The sequence below is a fragment of the Chlamydotis macqueenii genome, chromosome 9 (assembly GCF_036417535.1).
Source record: "Chlamydotis macqueenii isolate bChlMac1 chromosome 9, bChlMac1.mat, whole genome shotgun sequence".
Taxonomy (NCBI): Eukaryota; Metazoa; Chordata; class Aves; order Otidiformes; family Otididae; genus Chlamydotis; species Chlamydotis macqueenii.
In genome coordinates, this window is record NC_141564.1 from 14,630,939 (window position 1) to 14,643,707 (window position 12,769).

General features: G+C 45.0%; 1 protein-coding gene across 1 annotated transcript in view; it reads left to right on the forward strand.

Moving 5' to 3' along the window:
* The window catches only part of MB21D2 (Mab-21 domain containing 2), a 57,981-nt gene extending 47,141 nt beyond the window's left edge, over positions 1-10,840 (forward strand). The window contains exon 2 of the mRNA XM_086754518.1: positions 8,782-10,840. Within this exon, the coding sequence (XP_086610644.1) occupies positions 8,782-10,046 (1,265 nt within the window). The 3' untranslated portion in view covers positions 10,047-10,840. The remainder of the gene's footprint in view (positions 1-8,781) is intronic.
* The last annotated feature ends 1,929 nt before the right edge of the window (positions 10,841-12,769 follow it).

The following is a 12,769-nucleotide window of genomic DNA, read 5'->3' on the forward strand; positions in this document are numbered from 1 at the left end:
CTACCCTTGGCTGTACAGGCACCCACTTTGAATCTGTTTTTTTTTTTTTCTTTATTTCTTTTTTTTTAAATTTTTTTTTTTTTTCCCCCCTTGCACCATGAAATACTCCTCTCCCTTGGCATATAGGATTTCAGCTAGCTGGGTGGCTTCCACCAGGGTGTATGGGAACTGGAAAATAACTGTGACACTACTTTAAACATTGTTTTTAAAAGAGACCTTGGAAAAAGAAGCTGATTTCTTTTTCGAGGGGGTGCTGTGTCCCTGCAGTGTGCTCTGTCACCATATCACAAGATTTCTAAAACGAGCAGAGTCAGTAGGACACTGGTGGATCAGTCTGCAAGGAGCAGCTTCCTTCACTCGCCTCCCATATTTGACTCAACTGGTATCGCATGGTTCAGTCTCCCCTCCCACCCTCTGCCGGCTTCTGCCAACAGGCCTCTCAAAGTGTGCTGTGTAACTAAAGACTCTCCTAAAGAGCTGACTCTCTCAGTTCTTCTGCTTAACACAAACTGGTGCTGCTCAGAAATAGATTTGCAATTACCAAGGGAAACAGAAGAATCAGTGCAATGCAGCTGCATCACAGCCGGCCTCTCATCCTGTCTTAAGCCCCTGAAATTCAGCACACGTCACTGGGGCATAGCTGGGAGACTTCGGTGGGGATCTTTCCTTTGAGCAGCATTCCTCTTCTGCAGGGTCTGCTGTTTGCAGCAGAATTGTCAAAGAACCACAGAGTGCCTGTGTAGTGTCTACAAACCATAGCAAAAGCTTTTTGTTTTTTGACTCATGGATTTCTTTTCACAGTCAAGGGTAAGAATTGCCTGGCCAAAGCGGAAGATCCTGAGATTTATCAAGAGCTTACAAATTGGTTCTCTGCTAATAACATCTGGTGTGTCGTTAGTGCTGTCTGAGCAATTCCAAGCACTTTCTGAGCATCCAGGAGGTCAAACTTCCTTTGCTTTGGGGGCTTACAGGAGGGTCATGGTTTTATGCAGGAGAAAAAAAGGGCATACCCAAGGTTGCGCTTCGAACTGAGTAGAACTGGGAGGAAAACTCACGAGCTGAGTCCTGTGGAAGGAATAAGCAGTAGAAAGGAGGGAGGCAGTGGTATATGTAGGTGATCCTTAGCCTTCCCTATAGAAGAGATGACCTATACGAGGAAGATCCCTTCTATATATATATTCTCCCTAGGCTGCCAGGGGGCATGAAGGGGGCATAACACCCAGCATTAGAGGTTTTTGGCAGCACTGGTGAGATGAATGGCTATTACCCCTGCCTTTGACAGCAGGCATGTCAGCTCCCTGCAAACCTGCGTGGGCTCAGCTTGTCTTAGATCCTGGGCTCAGTCTCTGCGTCGCAGCAAAGTGTGGTTAGTTTCCTAGTGACAGGTCCAGAGGAGGGCCACAAAGATGATAAGAGGGCTGGAGCGCCTTTCCTGTGAAGACAGGCTGAGAGAGTTGGGGTTGTTCAGCCTGGAGAAGAGGAGGCTCTGGGGAGACCTTATAGTGGTCTTCCAGTACCTCAAGGGGGCCTACAAGAAAGATGGGGAGAGGCTGTTCAGTAGGTCCTGTTGTGATAGGACGAGAGGTAATGGTTTTAAAATAGAGGGAGGTAGATTTAGATTAGATATTAGGAAAAAAATTTTTACAATGTGAGTTGTAGAACACTGGAACAGGTTGCCCAGAGAAGTGGTGGATGTCCCATCCCTGGAAACGTTCAAGGCCAGGTTGGACAGGGCTCTGGGCAACCTGATCTAGTCGGGGATGTCCCTGCTCCTTGCAGGGGGGTTGGACTAGAAGACCTTTGAAGGTCCCTTCCAACCCTAGCCATTCTATGATTCTATGATTCTGCATTTCCCAGAAAATATGCCTGGAGCTGGGGCGTGCGGTGCCACAGAGCAAGCTTCCCTACAAGGGCTCTGTGCTGCTTCTTGCTGGAAGTGCTGGACCAATGAAGGCAAATCAGATCTGTTGAATTAAAAGCAATTCCCAGCATTTCTGTTCTCCTCAGAGACATGATTGTTTCCTGGAACCCCTCTGGAAAGCTTCCCTGCGTGGGAGTTCACTTGCCCCAGGGCCTCGGAATGGTCTATGAAGGAATTTAAACATACAGGCCTATTGATGTCAGTGGGGACTTTCTGATTTCTTTTATGAGGAGTATGTACCTACCTTTCTTCCCAGGTGCTGGGAGTGCAGTAGCAGCAGCATGATGCTCACTTTCTTCAATATGATTAGTGAAAAATGTTGCTTAAGACAATAATCAGGTCTGTGCAAGACTGGCTGGAAGTAACAGGAGACTTCTGCTAGAGCACAAGCTAATGGTTTGGAGAGGGGATACTTTAAATGCAAGGTCAGCCGATGATCAGTGCCAGAACACCACATTATTGCTATTGATTGAGAAAATGACCATCCACACGTCTTTTTTTTTTTTGTGGAGATTATGTTACCTGCAAAGTAAAAAGGAACAGGGGGAAGAAGATATCAATGATAATACCAGCTCAGCTGTTGCATTTCTCTAGAGAAAATCTTAATTTTAATTCTGTAGGCTTTCTCCTGGTGTGTGAGGGAGAGAGAGGAGCTGGGAGAAGGATAATTCTGATTTTGTCCAGTTCTCCTTTCTCTCCCTTCTGCCCATGTGCATGTGTTGAAGTGTGTAAAGCATCCAGGTGTCCCTGTTCTTCTGATCCTTCACAGACAGCACTCTGTCCTTAGGCTGAATCCGTGGTACTTTGGGTCTTTTAGCAGGATTGGAGAGCGTACTCCAGCGTCTCCTGAACTCCAGTGTGGGGCTGAAGGGCAGGTACCAGGCATGTGTATTCTGTGCTGCAGCTATTTTTAACAGCTGATGTTACACAGATTTGTGCTTCTTCTCAAATTAGATTAGATGGCAAAGTCAAGAGGTGAGCAGAGAAGCTCGGTAATGAGGAGCAGCAGCTAACATCACCTTTACTTGCTGGATTGCACTGCACAGCTGCCTGCGGGCTGCAGCCAGCCCCTTGCCATCAGCCTGGGGTCTCTTCCTTCTGGAGCGAAGGGGCAAGCTCCTGGCTGTACACCCCGCAGACAAGCTTGTGTGCATCATTTACGTGCATCTAGGGATCATCATGCCCTAAAGGTCTTCAGCAGCCTGGGCACGGTATTTTTATGGTTTAGTAGCCTCTTGCTTGCCTCCTGTGTTGGTGATGTATAGAACGCATTTGTGATCCTAAGAAGTTGAAGACGATCCATGAGGAACCACATGAGCATTCTGAGCCATCTTGCAAACCTTCCTGGCACAGAAAGTCTGCAAGGACAGGGATGTTACAGTAACTCATGGTCCCAGCAGCTTACAGGGAGCCTTGCAGGCTCTGCAGGAGTGGGTGATGCAGGGGTCAAAGAAGAAAATCAAGGCTGTGCACTGTGTGGACTGTCTCCTCCCCAGGAGGTTGATGTGGAACATGAGCAAAGCTACTGCAGACTCTGGCGTCTAAGTTGGAGAATAGGAGCAGTGCAGAGCTAGTGCTTGGGTCTGGCTTGGCTCCCAGAAAAACTCCCATGATATACTTCTGCTGTGTGCAAGGTTCTGCGAATCCTCCTTTGTGGAGCCTTTCTGAGCACCCCACTGCTCTTTTGACCTCCCTCCAGTTCCCATGCAGCAGAAGTGCCCCTTAATTCAGTGGCTGCCCTGAACATCACTCCATTCAGTTTGATCAGACCAGGTTAGACATAATGGCATCTTTCTTTGCTCACATTTCCTTTTGGTGGCAATGGTTGCATATTTAAGGCAGGAAGGAAAGCTTCAAGAAGGAACCCAAAATTAGGAAGTGCATATGTTAGAAATAAGTTTTTATGTAATTTTTTTTCTTGTGGTCAGTTTCTTCAAAGAGAAGTCTGTGTGTTCTTCCTTATTTACACAAAGCTGGTCATGAAATAGCAGCAGATCCCAGCACACACTGCAATGATCGTGAAATCAGTTAATCTGAAATTCTGTAGTGGATGGAAACCATCTTTGCATTGCTTTTTTTTTTTTAATGGGAAGAATAGTCTCTGTGTCATGTGCATTAGAGTCCCAGTTCATTCAAGGATGTACCCTAAATGCAGGTGTTATGTAGAAGTAGAATATCTTTTCTCTGTCTTTATTCTCCTTAGATCGCAGTGCTTGGAATAGTAATAAATACTATTTTCCTGCCACTGAAGGAACAACAATGGAATGAAATTCTGTCTGTAGAACTCATTTGCTCACCTGTGCTACCCTGAACTGACTGTTTAGTAAACTAACCAGCAAGCTTGGCCAGGTGCTGCTCCTAATTCTCACATTCCTGCTTTTCTCATGCTTGTAAACATACTTCTTTGTAACAATGTCAAGTTTTATAGCTTAGGAAGGTCTTAAATTAGTTACACAGCTGGGAAAACAGAACTTCTTTAAGGTGCTTTAGACAGAAGTGGTAATTGAACACCAGTCTCCTGTTTAGCAAAATACCAGCTTTGCAAAACAGTCTTTTCAAAAGAACGTCACACAAGATATGACTGCAAATTATGTGTTTTGCCTGGTAACCCTTAAATAACAGTGAACCTAATTTGATGCCATGAGAGCTAGTCCTTCAGCTAAAACAATTTTTTTTTTTTCTGTTTGACCCTGCATGTTCTGGGTTCAGTCTTTACAGAAAACTCCACAAGGCTTCTACAAATTTCACAAGGTTATCTGTAACCCCTATTCCCTCCTTCTCCCAAATAGTCCTGATACTGAGATGGAAAAAAGAGAACTCAAATGGTCCACTGGTGCTGTTATCTTAAGTACTTGGGTCAAGTACCGATCTCGGTATTTTTCCTCTTTGTACTTGCACTTACATGCTTGCTGAGCTGGAGTGCCTGCTTCTGTTGCGCGTACACGTGGTTCTTTCAGTTTGTTTGGGCTGTTGAAATCTGGGAGGAAAGCTTTGTGCCAGGGTAGTGTATGCCATACAATGTTGGCTGATGGGATTCCTTGAAATCCCTTCACATTTCAAATAGATTTATGAATAAGGGGGGCAGTTTGAACACATTGCAAACCCCTAAAGCCTTAGTGAATCCTGAATTTGGCCATCTCAACTATTTATAGAACACTCTCTGCCTATTCTAAATATATTTTCCTCAAGGGGACCTCATCTCAACCCCCTGCTCCACAGCTTAAATTGGATCACCAATGCTGCTATGATCTGTTAGCAAAAATTCCTTCTCTAGCTCTGTGGCAGAGCTGCAGATGTTGCTGGTCCAGGCCTTGAAGGAGAAATTCTGTGCCAGGCAGAGCTCAAGGGTTTAAATTTAAACTCTGCAGCTAGCCAGGTAGAGAGGTATTGATGAGATATTGGATCATTTCCTGTACCCATTGCCTGATTATTTTTTTATATTCCTCCTCTGCTGGTAGGTCTAGAGATCTGAGGGGGAAAAACAAGTGACTTATTGGCAATGTATGGCATCTTTCCCTTTCAGGAGTTTTCTGCCTTGCAAACTAGGCTTAATGGTGAGCACACAAAACCTTTTCTTTTTAAAGGAAATATAAAGAGTGTTCTGTGGGCAGAAAGCATTTCTATTGCAAGGGTGCTTGAAATTGGTGTTCTCTTTTTCTTTCTCTGCTATAGGGAAGAGAAATGTCTTTTCTGTGAGAGTACCTACATGACAGTGCTGGGAGAGCTGTGTCTCTGACTCTACGGGATGGTCTTCCTGAAATGTTTTCCACACAAAAGCCTCCTCTTTGCTAGCTGGTGTTTTGTAACCCCTCTGGCAGGAGAGCAGGCTGTGCAGGCTTTGTCCAGTGCAGACTTTGCTCTGTTAGTGAAAGCAGGAGTGCTGTAAGATGGTGTAGAACTAACATTGCAGGAGTGGCTCCTCCTCTCATCTGACTTTGGAGGTTGATCATACATGTTCACTGTTATTTTCCAGGCAGAGAAGCATGGAGCATTTAGAAAGCAGGGCTTGAGTCCCACTTGCTGTTAACTGAATGGGTCAGACTGTCAGTTCTATTGCTTCCACATAAGGACAGAGGATCACTTCATCCCACAGTAGATTCCCTAGTGGAGAATCATAGAATAGTTTAGGTTGGAAGGTCATCTAGTCCAACCCCCCTCTCTACCTTTTAGAAAGATCATATGATTTTCCTTTTCAGTCAAAGGCTCTGGCTGTACCGTAGGATAGAAGTTTTGATGCAAAGGTCATGCTGCAGAACTTCCCAGGACATTTTTCATCCTTCAAGTTTAAAAATATTTAGAAAAATACATCATTTATTGAATTCTGTAGGTTTGAACAGTTTCTTCTGTAGGATGGTTACATTCTGTCTGCCTTGCTTAGGAACATCTACAGATCTGCATGGCAGATGCTGCAGATCACAGTCCTGAATGAAAATTTTGGGTCAGTGTAGAGGAAGGATGGCCTATCAGGACCCTGCATATCCTGAACAAGGGTTGGTACTGACCTGTATGCTTGGAAAAAAGCAACTGCTCCCATTCCGTATGATGTGATTGACCTAGACTCTATTCCGTGGGTCTTGGACTCGACTTACAACTGAGGTGTCAAGCACCAAGGCTGCTTGCTCTCATTCAAGGGCAGGATTTGGAAGCAGCATGTCAGTAGCGTCTCCAGAAGTCATGTCAGTTCAGGTACCTGTTAGAAAGTCCCTTTTTCTGGATGCAACAAAGAAGTGACTGCCACTTACTTGGCCTCAAGGGCAGAAGCCTGTGCAAGGCTTTGCCACACCATAAATCAGGGTAACGTAGCTTACTGTGTATCTAAGCCTCAGAAAATCTTTGACATTGACAGAAGCTTTTCTTGGTTATTATCCTTTAAGGATGAATGGGGCAGCGTGTGGCAAGATGGCAGAATGGGATTAGCTCAGGACTCAGCAGGAAAAGTTTCTTAGCACTCCCCCAGAGCTATTTCCTACTCTTGCACCCTCTGGAGCTGTATGAAATGGAAAGGGTTATGTCCTTGCCTGCCTGGTAGGAAAATTATCCCAGCTTAATGCAGCAAGATGGGTCCAGTGCTCTTGGAAGCAATAAAACAGGTAAAGTGTATTTAACGAGGAATTTCACATGGGAAATTGCACAGTTACCCTGAATATTACCCCAAGATGCATTCCTCTTCACCAACAAGCCTCTTCCTATTGTCTCCTTGGCTTTTCCAAGGAATCAGTGTCAGCATAGCTTTAACTTTTGCTCTGGTCATGGCTTACCTGTGTGCATGCAGATAGCGTTTCCTTGCCACTTTCCTAGCATGCAGGAGAGGACAGGTGAGTCTCTTTGAGAGTGCTGCAGTGCCACTTGGGCTTGTGCAACACTGGGTGCCTTGGGCTGCTGCTGCTGCTCTCTGCTAGGGAGACCCACTCAATTCGGGCAGTATCTGTGATCCCATGGGGATGCGTGAAGTCAGGAAAGGCTCTGCAGTACTGGGGGCTATGCCAGGGTACCTGCTTGGACTCTGCTTGGTCCAGCACCTGCTTGGACTCTGGTGCTGATCATTTCTGTTAGCATTTCAATAAAGAAACACGCTTAGTGTATTTGTCTGTGGGCCCTGGTGTGACAGTGTGATTGGCAGCTCTCTGGCTCACCTTGTCATGCCTCTGGCTAGTTATTCCTACAGATCTCTCTCCAAGACTGGCTCCCTGGTAATGGAAGGAGCATTATGAGATCCCCATTTGACCATTCTTGATATAAACCAACTATAGTGCCTTTTGAAAGGTACAGTAAGTAACGCACGCCAACAAAAACTAGTACGTTTGTGCTTGTAGGAAATAATGATAATTCCTTTTTGCAGCGCTTATGAGAGATCCAGGATCTCCTTTCAGAGTCGCTGGCCTTAGTTCCCTCGTGGCCCAGGTGTGCAGTCTGATCTGAGGCTGCAAAGGATCTGAGGTGCTTATCAGCACTCAGCTGATAAGCACCTCAGCATGTATCTTGGCTACTGTGTGGAGTCTCTTCTCAGTCTACTGTGCGCGTTCTGTATAGCGGTGTGTATAGAATACAGAGTGAAAAACTGGCTTTGAGCAACTGGTGCGGGCAGTGCAGGGCGAAGGGAAGTGTCTGGTTTTGGTGATGAAAATAGAAATCCGTCTTCATGTCTATGCCCAGGGGAGCCGACGAGGTATTTTATGGCATGATATCGTTGTTACAGCTTGAAGAACCAATTTCAGAGCTGGCTTCTGTAATTGCCTGGTAGTTTAACCTGTCTCAATTCCCCCATAAGAGCGGGACATATTGCCTTTGTTCATGTTGCCTTGTTCATCAATAAATGTAAAGCAAATTGTAAAATCAGACCTGCTTAAACTAACATTTGTAGCTATTTATTCACTCCAACCCACTGATGCTGGTCCAGCTGTCCAGCTTTTTTCTTATACCAGAGAGAAAATAAGAACAAGTCAATTAATATTCTATTTCTTTTGGAAGTGTTGGGGAAGCATTTGGATACCACGCAAATAAATGACAATATGGTAAAAAACTGGTTTAGAAAGTGTTTAAGAAGTTAAATTTAGTCCTGAAAGTAGCTTCACTGCATTTTATCAGAGGCTTCTGCTTTTTCCCATTGCTCCCAGAATGATGTTTAGAATGGACTTCACCCATTCCTAGAAGTGCAGGGAGGGCCCTGCCCTGAGTCAGGTGGGACTAAAGGTTGGCTGAGTGTTAAGCCTAATGTACATTTGTGTCACAGAAACAGTGTTGGATACTTTTGGTTGCTTTTTTTCCTGCTAGGCATGGGGTGGGTTTCAATCCTGGTTAAATCCTGTATCCTAGATGTGTTTGCCTTCTCTTGAAAGAACTTCTCTTCCTTTCTTTTGCAGGCATGGTTCAGAAACTTGACCAGAAGCTGCCTGTAGCCAACGAGTACCTTCTGCTTTCAGGCGGAGTGCGGGAAGGTGTGGTGGACATTGATCTTGATGAGCTGAATGTTTATGCACGAGGCACAGACTATGACATGGACTTCACCCTGCTTGTGCCCGCGCTGAAGCTGCATGACCGCAACCAGCCAGTCACGCTGGACATGCGCCACTCGGCTTTGTGCCACTCCTGGCTGAGCCTGCGTCTGTTTGATGAAGGAACTATCAGCAAGTGGAAGGACTGCTGCACAATCGTGGACCATATCAACGGAGCTACCAATTATTTCTTCTCTCCAACAAAAGTCGCAGACTGGTTCTATGACTCCATTAGCATTGTCCTCTCTGAGATCCAGAAGAAGCCCCAGCGAGGGATGCCAAAGGTGGAGAAAGTAGAAAAGAATGGGACTATCATATCCATCATTTTGGGAGTGGGCAGCAGCCGCATGCTGTATGACATTGTCCCTGTGGTGTCCTTCAAAGGTTGGCCAGCTGTGGCCCAGAGCTGGCTGATGGAAAACCACTTCTGGGATGGGAAGATCACAGAGGAGGAAGTCATAAGTGGGTTTTACTTAGTGCCTGCATGTTCCTACAAGGGGAAGAAGGACAATGAATGGAGGCTGTCATTTGCCAGAAGTGAAGTGCAGCTGAAAAAGTGCATCTCTAGCAGCCTCATGCAAGCCTATCAGGCCTGCAAAGCTATCATCATCAAATTGCTGTCCCGCCCCAAAGCCATTAGTCCATACCACTTGCGGAGCATGATGCTGTGGGCTTGTGACAGGCTACCAGCCAGCTACTTGGCCCAGGAGGATTACGCAGCCCATTTCCTCCTGGGTCTCATTGATGATCTCCAGCACTGCTTGGTCAACAAGATGTGCCCTAACTATTTCATCCCTCAATGCAACATGCTGGAGCACCTCTCTGAAGAAACTGTCATGCTGCATGCGCGAAAGCTGTCTTCAGTCCGCTCAGACCCTGCCGAACACCTTCGAACTGCCATCGAACATGTCAAAGCAGCCAACCGGCTAACACTGGAGCTCCAACGGCGGGGCAGCACCACCAGCATCCCCTCCCCTCAGTCGGATGGAGGGGACACCAACCAGCCTGATGACCGGTTAGCCAAAAAGTTGCAACAGCTAGTGACTGAGAACCCCGGGAAGTCCATCTCTGTCTTCATTAACCCAGATGATGTCACAAGGCCCCACTTCAGAATTGATGATAAATTTTTCTGAGCTTTCGTCAATGTTTCTTGGAATTTTTTTCTTTTGTTTCATTTTTTAGAACTCTTGCAGTGTGCAGGTTTTTTTTTTTGGTTTTCCTTGATGACTTAGTCTCTTCTTTTTTACATATCCAGCGTAGATTGGATCTGTTGAGAACAATCTGAATAAATTATAATTCCTGGTTCTGCAGAACAATGCAGATTTTGAAACAGTATATTACTATTTCATATGCTGCTTTGATTTTTTTTGACCCACCCAGCCCCATTGTCTGTGAGTAGTTTCTAAAGGAGAACATGCACCATAAACACACATTCACAATGTAATGTAGATTTTTTTTCAAGCTTCCATAATTTATGTACATTTTTGGGCCTGGGGAAGGGAGAACTCACCTTCCGTTGCTTTGGAAATTCACTTATTTTTCCATGAGCTTCCATCACCCTGAAGAAATTAAGAGAGACACTGGGTTGGAAAGCACTACTGGTTAATTGATGAGGCCAAATCTACTGGGCTGAAGTCCAGTTCATCTGTTCTTCACACTTCTCACACTAGGGGAGAAAGTTGACTGTAAAGATGATGATGCAGCTTTAGGGGGATAGAGTTGTTTCTTGTTTGATCTACTTTTTGAATGTAATTGTTCATAATTGGACCTTGTACAGTCCAGAGGGTTGTTTCTGCTGCTTTTCCATGCGGAATAAGGTTATGGAATGTTAGTTTTAGTGTGTGTAATTATTCAAAGCCTTATTTAAATTCTATTAAAGAACATACCATTATAAATGTTAATTGCACTAATGAAATCTCTGCCATTACCTCAGTCCCACTGTGTTTCTTTCATGAATTAGCATCTGTTATTAGGTCTCAGTATTGCAGATTGCTTGAGGCCCCTCAGGTCTCATGGGTTCAGGTGATTTCTTGATTGTCTTTTGTAAAAGGCTCTTCCTTGTTAGCCCTGCTATGTGTCAGATTTTTGCATTGGATTTGCATATTTCTTTGGATGCGTATTGTGTGTTGCAGTGCATATTGCATTAATATGTATTGCATGTTGTTGAAACAAGTTTACCATTAGATAAGGATGTAATGCTAAAGCAGTGGTATGTGCAAAGTGAACCAGCCAGACCTCGAGCAAAGGAGCTACCTTGCTTCTGTGATGCATGTATTAGGCCTGATCCCTTACGGCAGTTAGCATTCCCTTGACTCCTGCGGACTTTCTGACTTACCCTGGGACATACGAGATCTGACTTTGGTCTCATATTTACAGAAGTTGTGTTTGTATGTAAACTTGTAGTGCAACAGTAGCCTTGAAAAACACATACGCTTTCCTTTTTTGTGTAGGGTAAGATGTAACAAGGGTTAGTCTGAGCCAAAAATAATTCCAAGAGTTCAAGGATAGAGTGGCTTTTTGTGGCTGGCTGGCCAGTGACTGATATTTAGGCCTTAAATCAGCAATTTGGGCTTACTTGTTATCCCAGAGAAGCTGTTCTGATCCAAACTTGATGCATGTTTTAAAATGTGATTATTAGAGCAGGTTGAAGTATTTTTTAAATATTTGACAGACAAATGAGGCGCATATCTAGTAAATTCTAACAGATAAAAATTGTGTATGAAAAATCTGTCACTTTTTTAGCCCAGCCTTTCTGGTAAAGAAACCAGGCTGGTGGAGCCACACACCAGCAGCTTTGGAAACTTGCAATGCTTCATTAGATGGCAGGGAGGTTTTGGTACCTGATCTGGTGCCCAAGTCACGTCTTAAAACGAAGCCTTGGCACCTCCATCTCTTGAAAACTCCATATTTGAAAACGTCACCCCATTGCTGCAGCCAAGACCTTCACATTTACCCGAGTTTACTGGTACACGCTTACGTGAAGAAGCTCTCAGAAGTTGCTGGCTAGATGGAATGGATGAGGATTTAACTTTAAAGCACAATTGGCTGATGATCGTGAGCCCTGGTGCAGCTGCGGCTATGGTCCAGCGAAGGACATGTGTTGACTTCAGCAGAAGCAGAACTGGGTCCTGCCAGTGTGGCTGTTGCCAAAGATGAGTCTCTGTTAAACCTGTGTAACTTGCCAGGGGAGACAGGAAAACCGACTGGGAATCCTTTCCAGAAGTGCTTCGAAGATGCAGATTCGCTGAAATGGTCTTTTCCCCAGTCTCCAGGACTTCTGTCTGCTGGGAAAAGAGTCTGGGCTCCAGGATGAAGTTTCCCATCACCATGTGAGAGAGATCTGCTCAGCACAAAGCAGCAGTAGCCTGGCAGGCAGAGTACTTTCCCGGGAGCCCCAGTGTCCATGCTGGTGCTCCTGAGTTATGCAGAAACACAGCTCTCAGCCTTCCTTATGCCAGTTCAACGTCCTGATGACCAGCAGTTTGGCTAGCCCATGTCAAGCTCTGGTGTGTGCTCCTTTTTTTTTTTTTTTTTTTTTTGTTTTAATTAAAAAAAACGTTTTGAAAAGTATCCATCTTTTTCTTCCTGCATTGTGAGGAAAATGTGTGTGTGTGTTTGGGGGGTCGAGGAGGCTTGGCATTTTACTGGACTGGAAAGCAGTTTGCCAGGTGAGTCTGAAAGAATGTTATATCCTCTGACTGGACTGTCTGTCTTCCAGGGAGGCAGAATCCTAATCTCCAGGAGGTTTTGAATCTCAGTCTAGTATTTGCCTCTTTCCACATACTACAGCTCAACTTAATGAAGTGGGTTGCCAGCCAAGAGAGGTGATGTGTGCTTTGCATATCAGAGAACATCA